This window comes from Hemicordylus capensis, chromosome 4 (assembly GCF_027244095.1).
Source record: "Hemicordylus capensis ecotype Gifberg chromosome 4, rHemCap1.1.pri, whole genome shotgun sequence".
Lineage (NCBI taxonomy): Eukaryota > Metazoa > Chordata > Lepidosauria > Squamata > Cordylidae > Hemicordylus > Hemicordylus capensis.
The window spans coordinates 78,544,941-78,566,757 of NC_069660.1; the positions used below are offsets into that span (position 1 = coordinate 78,544,941).

The 21,817-nt window shown below is 44.1% G+C and overlaps 1 protein-coding gene across 7 annotated transcripts in view; it reads left to right on the top strand.

The window, feature by feature from the left end:
- The first annotated feature begins 1,938 nt into the window (after positions 1-1,938).
- The window catches only part of KIF21B (kinesin family member 21B), a 110,062-nt gene continuing 90,183 nt past the window's right edge, over positions 1,939-21,817 (top strand). For 2 of the 7 annotated variants that reach the window (XM_053244835.1, XM_053244837.1), the window contains exon 1: positions 1,939-2,266. In XM_053244835.1, the coding sequence (XP_053100810.1) occupies positions 2,223-2,266 (44 nt within the window). In that variant the 5' untranslated portion in view covers positions 1,939-2,222. The remainder of the gene's footprint in view (positions 2,267-21,817) is intronic. The other 5 variants (XM_053244838.1, XM_053244840.1, XM_053244839.1 and 2 more) reach the window with 3 other exon arrangements.

Below are 21,817 nucleotides of genomic sequence, written 5' to 3' on the forward strand. Positions count from 1 at the left end.
GCGTTCCAGAGGTGGTGGGGGTGCTCCCTTAAGGGCGGGGGAGGGTGCACTAACCCCTCCTACCGCATTTCCCCTTCCGGAGCTCCATTGTATCAAAGCCCCTCAGGGCAGCAATGTACCTCCCTGCCGCCCTGTTGCTGCTCAGCTGGAAGTGGCTGGAAGTACCGGGTGTGCCTCTGAAATCAGAAACGGCTCAGGTGGCTGAAACGTTTCGGAGGCTTCTATAATGGCCTCCGTAACGTTTCGGGCACATCCTTACCAGCATAACTTACCCAGTACTGCAGTTTTCAATCATGGGTGTAATTGTTTCTACGGCAGATTCTGAGAGCCCTCACTGCAGACATCTCCAAGTTCAAGCACAAAGCACATCTCTGATGTGTTTTCATTCAGACGGACACTCAGTGAAAGAGAGATCGTTTGTTTTGGGTAACTATCTCCTTACTAGATGAATGATTCAACATTTTCCCCACAACAACTAGCCAACAAAGAGTGTGGGGTGGGTTTCTCCTCCTGGCCTCTGACAGACAAGGGAGTCAGGAAAATGTGGCCATGGGTCGTTGAAGTGGTGGACACTCTGGCGGACTAGCACAACGCAGGTGACTACAGTCAGTTTTGAGTCAAATGCTTTTAGAGTATCATTTTCAGGTGGTACTTGCTATTTACTTATCTTGCTTATAAGAAATCTTGCAAACTCTATGCAGCAGTGCACATCATATGGACAGCTGGGTGATATGTGCCCAGCAGGGGACATAGGAGAAACTCTCTAAAGCTACACCAGCCCTAAAGTGAATTGCCTTTTTAAAAAAAAGCAGGATTAATATAGCCCTCATCTTGGGCTGCCAGAATCTACAAAGGAGAAGGCTCTTGTGTTAATTTGAATATAACATTAGTATGAAGGGGAAACCCCCAATATATTCCTTCTACATGGTCATCAAAAGCACAGCAGCCCTGGAGTCTGGCAGCCTCTCCCCATACCCCCCACTGCACACCCTGTTCACATCTTGCATGATTCATTTCAAGAGAGGCCTCCTGGCTTTGCTTGATGTTCTTGATGTGAAAAATTTGGGGTCACTCCATCTTTCAAACTGCTTATAGTATTTTTTTTTGTAATGTTTTGTAGTGTTATTTTGTTTTCAATGTATCTTTTATGAGCTGTTTTGGCTTGCTTTTGCAAGAATACAGGGGTGCAGACAGAGGGAAAGCCTGAGGGGCAACTTTTCACTTAAAGTTGGATGGAAAGGAATAAAAAGACTGGGGAGAAAAGCATATATGGCTGTGGCAGGGGAAGTTATGTAAAATGAGGGGGAACTCAAATGCTATTGGGGGAGATCTGCATCTCGGCAAGAAATGCGGAATATATGGTTTGCCCCATGTCTGTTTCAGAAATCTAATAAGAGTGAGTACAGCATTTCCACTCATAAATGCACTTTGCACCTTCAGTGCCCCTTCTCAGGTTTTTTTTTTTTTTTTTTTTTTTTTGAGTACCACTGGTGCTGCCACTGAAGCTTCTTTCTTTCTTGCAGTCTCCCGGTTCTTTAATCTAAATTTACGGGGGCTGGTTGTGGCGACATCTTATGTGAGTACAATGCGCTCTAGATAAGCTTAGAGACGCATATTTTTGGTGACGCCCTCACTTTTGCGGCGGAACCCTAGCACTGACAGCGAGCCCACCTCTAGTTGCGTGGGGGCAATCTGCACCCCTCCGAACAAGTCGCGTTCGGCTTTCCGTTTCTCCTCGTCGTCGTCGTCCTCCCTCCCACCGCCTCAAATCTGACTAAGCCCCGCCCCTACCTTTCTCCGAGGGTGGCTACTACGTCCCTGACGCCCCTCCCTCTGCAGCCCTCCCCGCCTCCCTCACTCGCCGGTCCCAGCCCAGGCTGGTTTCTAGCGAGCGCTCCGTCACCCCCACATTACCGCTACTGCCGCGCGGCGGGCAGGATGGAAAGGAGCGCTGTGTAGCCTCTCACGTCGCTGCCGCCTCCTCCTCCCCCCCCCGCCGGCTCCCTCCCTCCCTCCCAGGCAGGAAGAGCAGGCGGCTGTAGTAGCTCAGCATGCTCTGGCTGGCCCCAGGCGCCCTCAGAGCCTCGTGCTCTTAGCTGAGCCGAGCTGCAGCTTCGTCTTGGCCCCGGCCCCGCGGTGCTCCATGGTGGTTGAGGGGCAGCGCTCTGCTGCGGCGCGGTGGGGAGGAGGAAGACGAAGGAGGAGGAGGAAGAGGAGAGGGTATGGCTGCCCAGGGGGACAGCTGCAGCGTCAAGGTGGCAGTGAGGTGAGACATGGGGTGGGGGGAGTGTCACTTTTGCCGCGGTGGGGGGGGGACGCGGGTGGGGAGACTTGGTTAAAGGTGGATGCAAAGGGCAGACAAAGGGGTCTCCTTCACGTCGCTGCACCCGCGCACCCCCTCCCGGGCCAAGGCAGCTCGGTTCCCTGAGAGCTGGCTGCCTGGGGGTCGGTCTTCAGCGCCCGCTCGGGTCTTGCTGGGATGAACCTGTGCATGTCTGAAGCGGCTAGTGGAGCTGGGATTATTCTGCCTTTGTAACGGGAGAGCAGCAGCTCGGGTTTATCGTGGGGACGAGTGTGGCATGGATAATATCTTTGGGAAGGGGCGTGTGCCTGTCTACGTGCAGGGGCGTGTGAGAGCTCCGCCGGTTGTGCTGGGTTTGTGCTCCCTCCGATCAGTCCTGTCCCTCTTTGTCTTTGCTGCACGGGGTCACACAGAGTGGGACTCCACTATCCGATCGCTGGACTCGACACGTCTGTCTGGGTGTTTGTGCATGCATGTGTGATCAATATTTTGGTCCTCTCAGTCGAACCGTCTCTTTCCCATCCCTTCCTCGTGTTTTCCCTGTGGATTAAAGTCCTAATCCCTTCTCAAGAGACCCTTTTAAAAATTCATTTTGACAGTAGCCAATTTTCTTCCACTTCCTTAAGTAGACAAAAGGAGAGGGTTCTCAGTATTTGCCTGTCTTCTGGAGAGACATAAGGCTGCCCCTCCTTCTCCTTTGCTGAATCTAGTAGCAGCTGAGCTGAAGCAAGAGAAACAAGAACATTCTGTATTTCACACATTTGCCCTGCATTTTGCTGCTTTTCCTTTCAGTCATGCCTGTGTAACTGTATGCCTGCTCCATTTCTCCTCATCATTGATGCTGCTAATAAATCCTTTGCTGTCAGGTTTCCGTATGGGCTAGCTTCCCCTTGTTAGGCTCTTATCTCTCTCCAACAAAAATCATTTATTTGGCTGGCAGTTAGTTTTTCCGATACCAATGTTTGTGTTTTAATCTGGCATACTCAGGTGCCTGATGTCTTTTTGAACATTATCCTTTCATTTAGGGTGGGGTCGAGGGTGAATCTTTCCCATGCAGTGTCTTCTGTGAATGGCAGGGTTCGTTTCACACTCATCTCCCATACATGTAATTTCTCACCAAATGCCCACAGCAACCTGGCCATCTTGCAGCATAATGTGCAAGTAATGTCAGGTGTAAATGCATTACAGGTACAACGCTCCCTTTGCTGTTCACCTGAAGCCAGGCAATTGTTTCCCATTGCAGCGGAAGGGTGGTGTTGATGCAGAGAGACACGGTTGGAGCTCCCTTCCTTTGTATTGACTTTTGTCACTGACTGATAATGCAAGACAAGCCCTCTGTGTGTGCGTGAATGATGCTTAATATGAATCTAGAAAATGCATGCATCCAGTAGTGGCAATGAGCTGTATTTTAAGGGGTGGAGGAGTCAGGGTTTACTTTATCTCAGATATCACCTTGAAAGCTCAGTGCTGCCTGTCATCCTGTGGTAGTGGTGGTGGGGAGGCTTTGTCCCAGTACTGAGCTAATGTATGCTGAACACAGAGACTATGGGTTGCCATTTTGGCAGCTGCTCTTTGCCAGTGTTAGGGAGGGAGGGGCATACCATACAAAATGCAGAATGATAATAACCCAGCTGAGTCCAGGTGAAGTCAGTGCCGCAGAGGACAGTGCCGGAGTCAACATCTTTCTGCCATTTGTCATTTGCACCCTTATCTTAGCGCATGCTGTGACGTTTGGGAGATGTGCTCTTGTATTGTTTGCTCCTTATTGTAACATGGTGCCATTGTTTGAAACCTCCTGCTGTGTGATCCACTAGTGTTTTCCATCTAGGCAGATCTGTCCAAAGGGAGTTAATTCATTGCCTGAAGGTTGTGAAAACAGGGTGGTTTTCCTGCCTCTCTTTCCTGGCTTGTGTGCTCTCCACCCGGGATCATTTTTCTGTACACTGACTCTCCAAGAGGCCTCAGAGCAAGGCATACAAGAGAGGAGGAGAGGTAGAATGAGAGCACTGTGGCTTATAAAACAACCCCCTCCCCTTTCAAACTTCTGTGTTCTGCTGTTGGAGGTGGCATGCTGGTTGGGAATGCTGGAGGTAACTTTCTGTTGAGCCTTTGTAAATAGTATATAAAATAAGTTGAACAGACCTCTAGTTCAACAGTCCTGGTTCTGAAAGCAAACTCTTCCTTTCCCATACACTAAAGGAACAGGCCAGAGAAATTTTATCCTAGAGTTATTTGCTCTCGTCTAGGAAGATGCTCTTCTTTAGAGAACAGGCCTATAATCTGTGCTGTGACCGCACTTGCATCACACAAGCATTGGTACCTGGTGCAGATACTTTGACTTCCTGAGGATTTCAGCCTTTTTAAAATCTAAGTTTCTAGACCTTATTGTTCAGAAATTATTTGCTTTTAAAAATGTCCCTGAGTGGTGGTGGGGTTCTTTTTGTTTCGTTTTGCAACTTGCAGCACAAAGCAGTTTCTAATGAAACTGCAATCATAGTCGCAATAGTAACAGAACTTGTAGTAGTAGTAGTAGTAGTAATAATCAAAAAGGACTCAAATAAAACAGGGGTAAAACACGAACAAACAGCCTTCCAGTCAGGACCAGCCAAAAGTAATCTACTGTCAAAAGCCCTACCAAAAAATCCAACCCTTAACTTGGCCTCTATCCTACACAATTTCAGATGCTATGTGAACTTCAAGAGGAAGGGAGATTCACAGTGTTGGAGCCAATACTGAAAAGGCCCTGCTTTTCAGGCACCCAGAGCAGGACCTCAAATGTAGAATGGACACATCCTCCATCTGTATGTGGTGCACATACAGATGAAGGAGGTTCTTTGTATGAGTGCTCAGTGTTTTCCTGAATTTGCAGCAAACATGGACCCTGTTCAGATAATACTTTCCAGGGGAATCTCTTTTTCATTCCCCTTCCCTTACTATATGTAGAAAGTAATTGAATTCAAGATCTCTTTGGCTCTGGGATCTCCCCCGCCCTCTGCTTTCAATATGATATAAACTTTTAATACATCAAATTAATGTTCATATTTTGGGGATGAAGATGATGAAATTTGAATGAGATTCATTTATTCCGTAAGCTAACTTTGGTGTCCCAAAGACAACATTCAAGTACTCATATAAACCTATGCAACTGCCTTATACTGAGTCAAACCATTGGTCCATCTAGCACTTGGCAGCAGCTCTCTAGAGTTTCAGGCAGGGATTTTTCCTAGCTTGAAACTCCATATTTCCTGGAGATGCCACGGATTGAACCAGATATCTTCTGCACGCAAAGCAGATGCTCTATCACTGTTTCAAAGAGTCTTGGATTGAACATATACTAGTTTTCTTGGAGAAACATGTTCAGAAAACAAAATTATTCTTTTAGGGCATCCACAAGGCTACAGCTGTGTGGGTGATGAGCTAATGTTTCTCGGAGACTTCACTGGAACTCTTGCTAAGTAGAACAATGCATGATGATTGGTAATGGGTGCCGGGTGCCAGTGATAAGCAGGAGTTGGGCTGGAAGAGAGGAACTAATAACCCATGATCACGCTGCCTTGAGTTCTTGGCACTACCTCTGCATGCAGAATAGTGGGGGACTGTCAGCAGTTGATCCAAATGAAAATGGGAATAGTGAGCAGAGAGGAGGGAGAACAAAATAGTGGAAAGAAGTAACACTGCTTAATATCTGGCGCTAAGACTGGTACACATGTTATAATAGTTATAGGGAGGCTGCTGAAAACCACTTCACCATGGTGAGTGCTTCACTCTGAAGCTGTAATATCTTAGGGAGTAACTTATTACTTGCATAGTCATCATATGGAGAGCCTCCACACTTCCTGGCTGCCAGAAAGTTCCTATGGGTCCATGGAAACTCCGTATATAAAATGTGGAGATCCTTAGAGAGTACCCTCTGCTGACAGGCTATTTATGTGGCTTTATTGGGGCTATTGTCACCCATTTTTCGGCCCTAATTAGTGATTGTTCACCTCCAACTGACAATAAAATTCAATAGAACTCATTAGCCATTCTCAAGACGAGCATTAACACTGATGTCTGCATTTCTGTTGTATTTGTTTTGCAATAGAAAAAGGGACCAAATGGCCATCAGTGTTGCTTAAACCATGTGGGCAGGACCAGTCTCACAGTTGTTGCTTAGCTGGTGCCGAACAAGGGGGTGAGAGCCTTTCAGTGTTACAGCAGTGAGATAAAAGCATGGAAAAGTGGCTTTCACATTACTGGCTGTAACATCTAAACGGTCTCCTTAGTTCTTTCTATGCTACTATTTGATCTTCCACTGTATCGGCAGTATCTCCTTGGTTGGTGGCATCATTCACCACCAACCAGCATTTCACCACATTTCATATTTCACCAGCATTTTTAAAATTATTGCTCCAAGGTCACTTAGGAAAATTCTGACTAAGAACAGGCATCTAGATTGATCCCTGAGAAACTCCTCTATCTCTAGTTTGGTTTTTAACAAAACCCTTTCTCAGTTTCCCAAAAGCCAGTTCCTTTTCCATCTTACTGTGTGATGTCTCCTCCAGTTTCATTAGTAATTGCCTATGTGGTACTGCACTGAATGCTTTACTGCATTTCCCTTGCCCAGAAAACCAATTATCTTCTTTAAAAAAAGGATATCAGATTAGTCTGGCACAAGCCTGCACAAAATGCAGCCTCCTGGGGCTCTGTACGGCACTCCATTCATTCATGTATTGTGTAGTGTGCCAGGTGATTGATAAATATACCCCTCTCCTTTGTAGCCTCGAACTGTGTATTGGGCAGTCCTAGTCTGGCATAATTTATTTTGAACAAGTCCATGCTGCATTGCACCCCATGAGTTGTTTTCTTCCACATCTGTAATTATCCTTCTATTGTTTTTATCTGGCACTCAAAAAGTGCTCAGTAGATGCAGAGCATATCATGTAAGCAGAAAGCAAGGTTGTTAAAGGAGTACAAAACAGACAGTAAAGACGATAACACTCTGCAGTGGTTCCCACTACATACCTCTAAACCAGGTGTGTTGGGGCTTTCCTTTTATTTGTATGCTCCGCTTCCTTTCTCTCTCTGTGTCTGCTTTAGAAAGGCTTGCCTGCTGCCTTATCAGCTGATCTGTTTATCCAGATGTCTCTGTAATCTTTTTCACATGATGATTTAAAAAAAAAAATTCTGCTTATAATGCCAACTTGCAGGCATGGACAGAGAGCTGTACAGAAGAGTGAGTCTCATTAAGGCTGTAATCCTGTGCACACTTCTTACTTGGGAGTGAGCCTAATGGAACTCAGTGTAACTTACTCCTGAGTAAACCTACCCAAGATTCTGCTGTAAAAGTTAAAGAAATCTGGGCTTTTCTGCCTCTTTGTTGCTTCTGTAGGTACTTTAAGTGTGTTTGAAGGAGCTTTTCTGCATTTTTGTGTCCATGTTTGCAGTATAGAGATGAGGTTTTTGTGTTCCTTTGCTTCTAGGAAGATGTGACATTTCATCAGACCAAGGAACTAGCACATGTTGTTAGAGCAAGGGAGTTTCATTTTCTCCACTTACAATGTTATAGTGAGTGTTGTCAAATCTTTACAACTTCAGTTTTTTACAGAAGGGAAAAGCTGTCTAAAGTTCAGTATAATTGATTTTTCTGGCAAATGTTTAGATTTGCCATGGGCAGACTTTGTTTGCTTGTTTGCTTGTTTGCTTGTTTGCTTGTTTGCTTGTTTGCTTGTTTGCTTGTTTGCTTGTTTGCTTGTTTGCTTGTTTGCTGGAGGTGTAAAGTAACAATGGTCACAACATGCTAAGAGACACTGGAGGTGGAGGATGCAGGACTAAATCCTAGAGAAGTAAACAACTTATAAAATACTCCTGCTTCACTTGTATTATTAGCAAATAAGTTGGAACAGGCAGGTGCCTATATTGGTTGAATGGGAGTGGAGTGACAGTGCTTTGTTGCTTTGCCTTTTGGACCATCAAATTACACAAACCTGGGGCATCAGAAAGGTGCTTCTTCTTGCAACTGTACTTGCCTACACAGACCTGATTCATACTTTGAAAGCCATTGGGCTATAGTAAAGCAAACCCTTCACAGTATGCACAGAGCAAGATCAGTTCCTAAGAGGGTTAAACAGGTCAAGTCACCTTAAGTGGTGCAGCGGGGAAATGCTTGACTAACAAGCAGAAGCTTGCCGGTTCAAATCCCTGCTGGTACTATATCGTGCAGCAGAGATATAGTAAGATGCTGAAAGGCATCATCTCATACTGCGCAGAAGGAGGCAATGGTAAACCACTCCTGTATTCTACCAAAGACAACCACAGGGCTCTGTGGGCGCCAGGAGTTGAAATCAACTTGACGGCGCACTTTAAGTCTTCATGAAGCTCAAAAGCGAAATCTTCTGCTTTGGTATGAGTTTCATTCAAACAACTGAGTACAGTTTTCCTTCCAGTTCCTCGTACATGGATACAGGTACCAGAGTATTACATACCGATGTGCTGCATTAGTTGTTAAGAATGCATGCATGGATTATTTGCCTTTCTTATAAAACATCTGCAACTGCTAAAACATCTGGCCTCATTTATGTATTTTTAAAAAGAGAAAATGATCATTCATATGTAAGCGCATCACTAAGAACTGACATAACGTTTTACTTGGGTACAAACTGTTTTGCAAGAAGTGGCTGTGGCCCTGAGATATTGTTGTTAGCAAAACTGTCTCCATATTAATTTACCCACCTCTGTCTATTCTAAAATGATGCCTGAAGCCTGTGAATTCTCTTGAAAGCCTGTTTACTTAAATTCATTTGAACACATTTCATTCAATTTTAAGTCTGGCCGATGTCCATTCCAGATCAATCTCATGCAATTCCTGATGGTACTGAGTACCCATGCAGAATTTGCCTGTTATGAATTGGGCATTAAGTTCACTCAGTTGGATTTTGATGGTGGAAATAATTTTTGAATGCAAAGATTCTGGCTTCTTGTCAGTGGCTTTGCAACAAGAGATACACTGATTACAGTACTTTGTGGATTTCCTGCTTGCTTGCACTCTGATCTAGCAGACTCTGTCGCCTTAGTTCAGAAACTGCTCCCACACCCATTGCAGCATACTCATCTGCTTTAGCTGCTGGCTTCCCCAGAGTTTCTAGCCCCTTCTGGGCTTTCAGCATTTCTGTATGCAGTGAATATGAAGACTCCCACTCAATCACCCATGGTGGGTTAGTTCTGCAGGATTTGCAAATGTGTTTGTGGTGCCAATCTGGCCCATGGCACTTAAAACCAAAGGAGTGGAATGATGTTAGTGTTGCTTTGCAGTGACAGTGTACCACTGTTCTGTATTTCTCTGAGAAACTTAATTTTGATCAGTATTTTAAACTGTCCAGGTAGGAGGGCAGTTGAGTAATGAAAATCATTATGTGGCAAGTTGTAACAAATTACCAATATTTTCAAGAAATAGTAATTAAATTGGCCTCTGGCCTCTATTGAGCATTTCCTGTAGTGTCTGAGAGCTCTTGTCAGTGCTGAGAAGGATCAGGAAACAGAGCTTGTGAAACTAGGGGGAAGGAAGTAGATTTCAAGTTTATTTAAACTTGCAACCTCCAGTCCTCAGCTACTTTTGTAAACATTCTTGCTGAAACATACCATGCTGATCTCTCAAAGAGACTGAGACCTCTGATGCTGTAATCCCTCCTCCTTCTGGTGTATCTCTACTGGCTTCTCCCCTTTGGGGAGATGGAATGGATGGCAAATTATTTCAGCACTAGCTAATTTTGGCAACACTGTGATTATTCCAGGAGAATTGGTCTTAAGTGGTCATTGGCAATTGTTGTGTCTTGAATGAGTGTCCAGTTGATAAGTCTCTGTGTTATAAAGGAACAAGAATTACCCCACTGTAGCTCCCCGCCCTGCCAGTATTTACTCTGATGTCATCCAAGCAGCAGGAAGACCTTACAGGATGGTGGGTATACTTGGTGGGGGTGGGGAGAGGAGTTTGAAAATTCCAGTTTGTATGTAGGAGTGTCCTCAGTGTTGTCTGCTTTCCACAAGGAGTTGTGGTGGTAGGACCTGTTGATGTCCAGAATACTTGATTGTTCTGGGTCAGAAATTTAACAACTGGAACCAAAGCAAGAAATACTTACCCCCCAGATACATGTTATGTTCAGTGTACATGCAATCTGGGTACAGTGTATGCATGTAAGCTTATGTTCAACACATGAACATTAATATTTTCTAGCTGTACCCTTCATTTGAGGGGGTCTGCACTTCGGTTCACTTTTAGATTGAATGTGTAGACAGTCATTTACACACAAAAAAAGTACATGTGTATAGACATGCCTGCACACATGCATAGTTTATTGTCTGAATAGGGCTATAGTGTGTTTCATGTGTGTAAGTTAAACAATCCATGGCTTAAATTGATGTGTGAACCTACATTGGAACCTAGATTGATGGCAGCTTACATTGATTTCCATCCTAGCCTGCATTAACCATATTTGCATGTGATACAAAGAGTGAAAGAGCTTCAAAAGCACATTTAAGCTTTGTGTGTGAACATTTTCTTCAAGCTGGAATTGAGTCAGAGTAAGGCAGGAAACTGAGGGATCAGATCTGCGCTAAGTGCTTAGTAGCCACCATATTGAAGAGGTGGCCTTGTCTAATAGTTTCCAGCAAAAGGCAAGTTAATGTGTGGTATGACCAAGTGTGAGGACCATGAGCTTCTGGATGGCCAGATCTTCCACCTGGGACCTGCTTGGGTATTGTATCTCATCACTTTTATGGCATGGCATTCTGAAAGACTCATCCCATGAGAGAGGAAGGCACCCTTTAGACCAGGGCTGTATTTTCCACCCTCCTGCAGATGTTGAACTATGGTTCCCATCATCCCTGACTATTAGTGATTGTTTCTGAGAATGATAGGAGTTGTAGTCCAAAAATAACTTGGGGGCTGAAGTTATGCTGCCCTGCTATAGACATTACTGCAGTGGGGTAGGAACTGCTTTGCCAAGGCTTCATCCCAAGCTACTAATGCAACATTTAAGGCCTGGTATAATATACATGGGGCCAGTTGTGTGCATCTCCCCACACAAACAATGCCTGGGCAGGTTCAGGTGCAATGTGTAGGCAGGAAAGACTAAAGCATTGGCTCCACTCTAGTAGCGGCAGGTCTTTAAACACTGCAACAGCACCATCACGGCAGATCAGGCTGTATGCCTTTTCTGTAACATCTAAATTCTACTACAATACCTATGGCATTTTAATGACTTTCATGCTTGCATGGAGGCCTGAACCAGGCCCCAAATGGGCCCAAGCTGGCCCTGACTACTCGGGGGGGGGGCGCTGCTGCCCCCCCCTCGTTGCAGCACCTTTAAGGTAATTTCTTACTCTTTTCCCACTCCATCAACCTCACTGGATTCCCCTTTACCAGTAGAGTTCTGAGTTGGTTTGGGTTGAACCGGACCAGGTTCAGTTCACACTCGGACCAACTGAGGTAGCTCGCACCCCCTATGCTTGCGTGTGTGTGAAAGGGCAGTTTGGAAAAGGGACGTGCATGAAACAAGGTTCGTCCACTGGTTCAGTGCTGCGGGGCAGGGAGCAGCGAAAAGTATCTCTTAAAAAGAGGAGAGTAGGTACTCTCCACTGCCGCATGCATCTTTCTGCTGCTACAGCGCTGCCCCCCAAAATCTGCACATGGTGTCTGCATGAACATGACATCCACGCGTGTGTGCAACATTTGTGTGGTCAGCAACAACATGCTGACCACTTGCTCTCTCTTTTTTAAGATGTTGCTCTCCGCTCCCCTTCCCATGGCACTGAACTGGTGCAGCATCGGTCCACTGGATCAGTGCACGAACCTCGATTTATGCATATCCCTAGTTTGGGAGTGCTGGCATGCCTAAATGGAGGAGTTCATTGTAATAGTTCCTGAGTGAGCCATCCTTTCTCTGCCTTGGAAGGCTTTTACTCCTCCTTTGCAAGCCTAAAACAACATAGGGCCTTAAGTACAATATACGCTGCTGAGAAAATAGTGCTCTCTTATACTTACCCGACTAGAAGGGATGTAAGTGCTGCTGTTGGCTAAAGTGAGGCCTTTCTTCCTAGGGTTCTGGGAGGGCTGATGTCATGTCACTGAAATTTTATTTGGCATAATTGAATCTGTCAGTGCAAGAAAGGCACAGTAGGAGCTGGCAAGTGGCAGCCTGTTTGTTACACTCTCATGCATTTGCAAGCACAGGGCCTGGTGATATGCTCCCCCCACCGCGCCCTTAAAATGGAAGGTGGAATCAGCCATTGAGATGCCACTGGGGCAGAGGGTGTGTGTGTTTGTTTGTGTGTGTGTGTTTGTGTGTGTGTGTGTGAGAGAGAGAGAGAGAGAGAGAGAGAGAGAAAGAGAATATGGATCTGAGAGAGGATACTTAGCTAGAACACCATCCTTTGACGATTCTACATGTTTTCCTCCCACCCCATTCATGAATTGGATGAACCAGAAAATCCATCTTACACCCAAATATTTACTGCTTACTTAGAGAAATCAATCCCCCTGACTTCTTTGGTACGTACATCCAAGTGTTGCCAAATTGTAAGGGCTGGAAAGAAGCCGACAGTCATTATAGCCCCTTGTACTGAGACAGGGTCTTCTATAACTAAGGCTGCAATCCTAAACACTCTCACTAGGGAGTAAGCCACATTGAGCACAGTGGCTGACATCTTGACTAATGCTGTGTGTGTATGCAGCAAACACCAACATGTGTATAGCACTAGCCCCCCACACTTCCAAAGTGTGGGAGCTCTTGCACAAGAGTGCAATTATTTTTGAGCTCTCCCTGTTCTCCAGAAACATCCTTCTAGTACATCCTTAAGGGTCAGAGACATTTTTCTGTTCTAACAGAGCACTTCTGGAGTGAGGAGAGCTCAGAAATAATTCCACTCTTGTGCAAGAGCTCCCTTGCTTTCGAAGTGTGAGGTTTAGTGCTGCATGTGTGCTGGTGTTTGGAGGATGCATGCAGTGTTAGGATGTCAGCCAGTGGGACAGACTTTCAAATAAGCATGTCTAGAATTACAGTGTTAATAAGCCTAGGTCAGATTGTGTGCCACCAGAAACGAGCAAGAGATGGAATAAATGTCTGATTACTTTAAGCACCAGAGCTTAAGGGAGGAGAGCTGGTCTTGTGGTAGCAAGCATGACTTGTCCCCTTAGTTAAGCAGGGTCCGCCCTGGTTGCATATGAATGGGAGACTTGATGTGTGAGCACTATAAGATATTCCCCTTCGGGGATGGAGCTGCTCTGAGAAGAGCATCTAGGCTCCAAGTTCCCTCCCTGGCATCTCTAAGATAGGGCTGAGAGAGATTCCTGCCTGCAACCTTGGAGAAGCTGCTGCCGGTCTGTGAAGACAATACTGAGCTAGATGGACCAATGGTCTGACTCAGTATATGGCAGCTTCCTATGTTCCTAACCACCCACTGGATAACTAAATAGACACAGTCAGCTTGGATATATGTTTGGGTACACGTTGCCCCTTTGCCCTCAAAAGATTTCCTTTTTTACTCCAAATAATGTTAAAGCCCAATAAAATACAAAAAATAGTAACAGCAACCAGAGAATTAAAACCTAAAAACATGTGGCATCCACAGAAATAAAACCATGTAAGCCAACTCCTTCAAAGTCCTTGTGAAATAAGAAAATTGTTTCAATAAGATTGAGATGGGTAGATTTCTCTGCTAATCCTCCATCTTGCCATGGCATTTCAGCTGAGACTGTTTCAACTGTCTGTAACTGTACAACATGTGGACTTTCAGAATGGATTTCCCTCACCTTTCCTTTTTGCCTGTTTAGCTTTTGTCATATAGCACCTCTAATGCACTTGACCTAATCGTGGCCCCCATCTGGCTAGTTTCTTCTGCTGGGAACCAGCACAATAATCTGGTTTTCTAGCCTCTCCTCAAATTGTTATTTCTCAAAATAGCGACTTTTCTGTCTTGCAATTATGTTAGCAGTTCCCCATAGCCATGCTGTCTCCATAATCTCTGAAGTTTTTGCCAGGAAGTACCGCTTGAAGGGACATGCACACCTAATTTCACAATGTGGGAAGAGAGGAGTTTCTTAGGGAGCTTTCTGCAAGTATCTCTTAAGATTGCCTGATTTCCCTTATTTTAAACATATGTCCTTTTATTTGGCTTGTTTAGAAGACAGAGCATTCTAAGCCCAGATAACATAATGACTATCCTCTTTATTATAAGAACCACAGCTCACAACCACAGATGTCACAATTATGTACAGTGGCCCATGCTCTTTAACATTTAGACTTGAGAATTCTTCAGCACTCTATGGCTGCTAAACATTGCAAGGAACTAGACTTGGATTCCTAACAGAGGCAGAAGAAAGTAATGTCTAAGACAATGCAATAGACCAGGACTTGGGAAACGTCAAGGACTGTAGCAGTATCAGAACTGTGAATTATGTTTGAAGAGCATGAGCTGGAGTAATGAGTGGGATGAGGTCAGTCCCTACCCGGGCTGAGTTCTAGACAGTTCTGCTTTTCTTTGCACTAAATCTTATCTCATGGACTCTTCTGAACAAGTGAGGTAAATAAAGGGAATGGAGTCTAAAATATTTATTCTCTGTAGAAATGCTGTTTGGAACTTCAAAGATTTTGTGTCTGTTCATGAGCAAACTGCACCCCATTAAAAGTTACTGACTTAGCTTTTGTAATTTTTGCTGCTTTGTAATTTAATATTAAAGTTGGTGAGTTTCTCCATACAGAATGCCATGCCATTCCATTCCTGGTACTCTGTGTAGTGACATTCTAGGGCAATCAACCCAGCCTCTATAACTCCATAGTGCAAGGGTTCTCAAATTTTGGATCCGCAGACATTTTTGGACAACCATCCCCCCCAACCATAAGGGCTGAAGGGAATAAGTTTGGCATGATATTAATTACCACCACCACCCTGCCCCCCCCACTGAAATATCCCTTTTAAAAGGCTTGGATTCCCATTCTATGCTTTAAAAATCCCATGCATTCTTCCAAAACTACTTCTGCCTCAAACATTTAAGTAGATGGAAACACATGCTATATAAGTTGTCTTCACTATTTGCTTAACACATGGTAAAACATGTAACTACAATGTGCATAGGGCCATTCATTAATGGCCATTCTTGCCTCTTGTCATGAACTCGTTAGATGGCCTTAGGCAAGCTACTATTTCTCTGCCTCTCCATGTGCTACATAGGAATACATACTACTGGCAGTTCTGGTGCAAGGATTACTGAGGTAATGTTTGGGAAATGCTTTGAACACTGTACATCAGAGGTGGGCAGAGTGAGAGCTGCTGGTTTTTTGTTTTTTGTTTTTTTTGCCAGAGCTTTGGGAGCTATCAGCATGAAATCCTGACTTGGGGAAGTGGAGCCAGTCACAAAATGGCGACTCTGGAAGACAACTCCAGCTGCAAAATGACAGCACACACACACACACACACATATCTACCCACACACACACATCTACATCTACAACTGCCCAGAGATGCAAGTTTTGGGCGGTATAGAAATATGTTAAACTAGCCGATCCCACACAGAGCATTTGTGCGCTCTTTCTGGCCAGCTATCTCTTTCCCCCAGTTCTGCCCCAGTCTCTAGTCCGCCCATGCTGGGCCCAGGCCTCCAGGCCGAGTGCCACCGTGGCTGGGCCTGCCGCAGCGACCAATTCTCTTGGGTGCGCCTCAGCCAATCAGGTGCCTCCGCTGCCCAATCAGCTGGGTGCTGGGACGCACATTCTAAGGCACACCCAGGAGAATTAATATAATAGATAAAATAAAATCTAACATTCTAATACTAAAACCCCTGGATTCAAGGAGAATTTTGCAGCAAGACAGAGGGAATCAAGAGGCTGCTTCATAGGGGAAGAATAAACAGGAATCCACAAATTTAGGCATAGCTCATTCCAGCCATTGTTTGTGGTTGCCACCAATCCCTTGTCTTTCCTCAGATCCTTTTCTGGTGCACAGGCAGGGGGTCTTAGGAGAGAAGCAGGACTTCTATCATTTCCACTGAGGTATGGAGATGTTAAGAAACAGTGAGCACTCTCCTACTGCTCAGAAAAGATCCCTGTTGTGTCTTGTCTTCTAAAAAATGGCACTGGAAATGAGACGTCTGTGGAGGAGATCTGGATTGTGCTAGGTGTCCTGCTTGCCAGAGGGCTGGAGACACTTGCCAGTGGCAAGTGGATTTGTAGATGCCTGGAGATTGATTAATGGGAGAGGAGGTTAAAGCACCTGAAGAAAGAGATTTAAAATAGCATGGCCATGTCCCTGCTCAGCCAGCTAATCATATTTGCACTATTGCCTGGAAGGGAGGAAGAGGCAAGCCCAAATGCCTGGAGAGCTTCTTCAGATAAGCCTGAAAGATACCAGTAACTCCTGAGCTACCTGATGCCTGCCCCTGCTGTACAGGACTATATAAATGTTATTTGGTATTATACTGTGTACAGAAATGCTTGTGCGAACAGGGCCTCTGACAGGATCCTTGACAGATGCAAAACTATTAGAAGAGAGCAAATTTTTTTTAAGCTTGCATCCTGGAAATCATCTGTGGAAGAGGGGAGGCTTTTTTCTCAGCAGTGTCTGTGGTTGCAGAGAGCAAATACGGTTCTTCACTATGTATTGCCTAGCTCTTTCTGTATGGTTCATCTGAGCCTCTGGGCTCTGAGGGAGTATCTCTTACCAGCTGCTGTCAAAATATTCTCTATTGTTACATGAAATAGAGGACTGGCTTGGGACGTGGTGTGTACCAAGAGGAGTTTATATGTGACTCTAACCCAGATGCCCCCTCTTGGGAGGTATGAATGAGCAGACCATCCTGTGAATGTTGGACAACTCATGTTGCTATTAAATGCTAACAAGCTTTCTCTTGCAGCCATGGATTTATGTAGAGGTTAAACACATTATTTTACCGGATTTGTTTTGGTCACTCCCCAGATGCTGCAGATGCTTTACAACAGATAGGTTGATAAAGGATAATAGTTTTGGTTTGTGAGTCCTTCGAGTAAAATACCATGTTACTCTTAGATGATATGAATGAGTACCCTTTTGCCTTAAGATGAGTGCAAATATGATGAGGTGCAAGAATAGGTGCAAACATGACAATTATAAGACTCTAGATTGAACGAGGATGTCCATAACCACATTTGCTTGTATTTTGTGCAAGAAAGTTTGACTCTTTTGACAGTTTTGCCACTTGTCCCATGAAAACACAGTTTTTGGTGTTTCCTATAGCAATCCCCAAAGTGTAGATGCTGCAGATCCAATCACTGCATTAATGTGTGGTAAAAACATAATGCTGCAGAATCCCCTGAATAATTATAGAACAAGGTTTGAATGGATAGCACTGGAAATTGAAAGAGCATAGAGAAGCCATGTCATTTACGTGGACAGCCTAGATTTATGCTGGTATCTGTCACCCCTGCCTCCCCAGTCTACATTTGGAAAGATAATAGCTCTTTCCATGATAAATGGGACCCTAAAGCCTCATCATTTGTGCCATGTCTAATCTATATTTCATGGTAATAGTCCCTTGGTCATGGGCATTGTGACTTAAATAGTATCTTCCTTGATCTTCTTACATGTTGAATTATGCCCAGGGAAGCTGGAGCATTTGTTTAAAGGATTGGACTGGTTCTGAAACTGTACAGTATACTGAAAGTCTTAGAAGCTGCAGAAAATGTGCAGAAGTCTTGTGTTCATATTCCTATCCTGTAGCACTCTGTATGAAGTACATTTTAGCTGCCAGTACAGAATGTGTTGTAACCTTGACTAATCCAAGCAAGGATTTGGAAATGCAGGATGATTCAAACTGTGTTACTTAAGGAGTGTGAGCTGTCAGGTCTGTGTTCAACAGTTTTAGTGAGGAAGCCAGCACCCTTTCTGTCAAATTTTGGCACCACTTAACAGCTTTCCTGCTGAGACAAAACAGCAGTTTTTAGACAGGGAAAGATTTTCATCACGACCATAGCACAAAATGAAAGGGTTAAACAATAACTTCTTGGCATGCTGCCATTCCAAAACATGATCAGGCCCCCTGCAACTGCTATTTACAATGCAAAATAGTGCACACTTAGGGCCAAACTAGACGTTAGTGTAACATGGTTTGAACTATTGAGTGAGGCAGTTCCTCCTTTATATCCTCACTTGTTTCTATATGAAATATGAACACGGAAGCCAGAGTAATATTACAAAGGTAAAGTGTGCCATTGAGTCGGTGTTGACTCCTGGTGACGACATAACCATGTGGTTGTCTTCGGTAGAATAGGAAGGGTTTGCCATTGCCATCTCCCATGCAGTATGAGATTATGCCTTTCAGCATCTTCCTATATCACTGCTGCCCAATATAGATGTTTCCCGATATAGTCTAGGAAACATACCAGCAGGAATTCAAACCGGCAACCTCTGGCTTGCTAGTCAAGTCATTTCCCCACTGTGCCATTAGGTGGCTTAGAGTAATATTAGGAGGTGGCATTTTTGCTTGAGAAATTCTGTTCCCATTCATGTTACAACAAAGTAGCATTGAACATGTGGGTAATGGGTAACTGGCAGCATCTGGGTCTAAAAGGAACTGTGAAACCATACGATAATATTTCAGTGGTGCCTGGATTTTCAGAAAGAGCTTATACCTTGGCAAAGAGGCACCTTTTAATGTGGTGATTCTCTTTATTTAGCAGGGGTAGAGTAACTGGCCCTATCCACCCCCAGCACAGGACCTCCAGTGACTGTTGCTGGTGTTGATCTTAGGTTTCTTTTAGATTGTGAGCCCTTTGGGGACAGCGATCCATCTTATTTATTTATTATTTCTATGTGTAAACCACCTTGAGCCATTTTTGGAATGGAATGGTGGTATAGAAATTGAATTAATAATAACAACAACAGCAACAACATTGATAATAAAATTCAGCCATCCTAGGTCCTTGGGAAGGATTCGATGTCTGGATAAAACAAACCAGTCAATAACAGCTGTCTGTCTGTGTAAACAATAATAAATAATAATCATAAAAATAATAAATACAGTTGTGGTTCTCTGATGGGTACCTGCACATGACTGACTGATTTGAAGATGACTCAAACATCAGAGCCACATTGTAATTGTGTATGTTATATGCCACCCTTTTACAAAATGGAAAGGCGGGGTATAAATATATGCTATAATACAGGGTCCTCATTTCTTATTAATTGTTTGTTAGCTAAATGCTGCAGATCCTGCTCAGCACTGACTCCTTCAAATTCCTCTGCCTTTTTAGCCTTTATAACTAGTACAGAACTGGCTGTAGATCTTAGGGGGTCTTCTGCAGGCTGCCCTCAGTGGACCCACTCCTGCCTGACCCCTCTAAAGTTTGTGGATAGATGCTAGAGAGGAGATGACTGGAATGACTTGGCCAAGAGTTGCTCTTCTGGCACTGCTGCACATAGAGGTTGCCTGCTGTGTCTCTGAGCACGGAAATGATCTTAGAGATCAGCACTGGGCTCTTCTGGGGGTCTTGGGGTCTTGGCAGCAGCCCAGTAATACAGACCCTGAAGTAATACAGACCTTTAACTGCAAGTATTTGCTGCTATAGTACCATGTGGAAACTGGGATGCTGGATCCATATTAAGCACTGCCTGTTTCTAGGGTGACAGAAATATCTTTTATAAGGCAGAACTTGTGACACTGTTCCATAGTCCAATTAATGCTAGTGTAGGGTAGACTTAATGCTAATTCTTCTCAAAGGAAACTGAAAAACAGAGACTTTCAACTTGCCCCCATCAGGTCCTCTGGTGTCAAACTGTGTAGGAAAGGGAAATTTAAAAAATGAAAAACTTGCACACGCATTTCCTTCTGTCCTCCACCCCCACTCCAATTTGTTTTCCAGTCCCCAATTCTGGCAGATAGGATTTCATTTCCTAGTTCTCTGTTGGTCCCCTTTGTGTTTTCCTCCCCACCCTCCCTCATCTGTGTGCATTTGTTCCTGATTGAAACTGGAATCCTTCATAGAGTCTTGTTTTACTCTGCCCTACTTCCTCTCAGAGGCCCACCTTTTGAAGCAGAGAGAATAGAGGCCTGCAGGCAGGTAATGGCAGCATAGGGCAGGTTTTGTACAGCCAGTATTAATGAGCAACATGTGTCTTACTCCTGCTGAATGTGTGCTAACTTAAAGGCTTCCATAAATCTGGTGAGGCCCAAAAGGTAAAGATAATCTAGGGAATTTGTTCTTCAGGCCATCATTACTGGGCACAACTGGAAATGTGAGGAATTTCATTGCAGAAGAATGGCCACTGAGGCTGAATTAAACTCTTTTTAATGATCCTGTTCCTCTGCTTATATGAGCAGGTGTTAGAAGTCTACCGAGTATCCCACCAGACCATGCTAGGAAAAAGGGGAATGATAATGGAAGATAGCTTGGTTTGTTACAGTCAAAGCCAACAAGATGGATTTCTTTGCCCATTGATTCCTCTATCAGCAAACTGCCCTCTGGCCATGAAATTTTAAAGCGCTTTGTATTTGTATTGCTTTTCAGGATAAGATGGATTATAGCCAAATAACATAAAACCTTTAGAAAGCCATGTTGATCTACTAGAAGAAAGAAAAAAAGCCACAATTTTAGTTATACCTTTATTAAGAGCAGCCAAAATGATTCAAAATGTCTGGCCTGGTGAAAGTTCTGAAGGAAAGCTTAAGATTTTGTGTTGTTGGTCCCAATAAAAATATAATTAGAATTTTGAATTTTGGATTCTTGCCAAATGAGTAGCTAATGGCTCCAAACTAGATGAAAATGGGCTTTTCATTAATATAGTGAAAAATCTCAAAGGCATGTCTTGACAAACTATATAGGTAACTGTGCCTGCCACTAAAACACATACATTTTTAGACAGAACCCTAAGATCCGCAATATTTTACTGGCAATTCATGTGCGCACAAGTGAAAGTTCTCAAATTTTGTAAAGAGAACCATATCTTCATTGCTTTTGATTAATTTCCTAAATGCAGTTCTCTCCAGAATTGGGATTTTTTTCTTTGTTCCGCCCCCCAGCCCCCGCTTTGTGTGTGTTGGGGGCTCCATGTAGAGGTTGGAGGGAAATAAATGTATAGTCTACTAAACCATTTCCCACTCGTTTTATGCTCTGGCATGATCAGAACCATGCTTATTTCTGTACCGTCTGCTCATTGTTTATGCTCAGTACAAAAGGCTTTAAGGTCCAGACAGACCCTTGTGGTACTTCTACTGCCCGTTTCCTTCCTGATCAGAAATGGCTTCATGCAGGCAGACTCGGGACAGCACTAATGCTCTTACTGTAGAGCTAATGGTCCCTCTCAAGCTGAATGGCAGTAAAAAACCATCTACTGATTGAGCCTGACAAGCTTAGGCTTTTCTCCAATTACCTGGGCTTTCTATCTACATCAATTAAATGCTTAACTTTGAAATTGTTCCAGATTGTACTTCCCTGCCTGCTAGGTTTCTGGCCCTCATAGCTGCAGAATAAATCTAAGAAGTATATTGGTTACCTTGGTAACTAGTGAGGTATT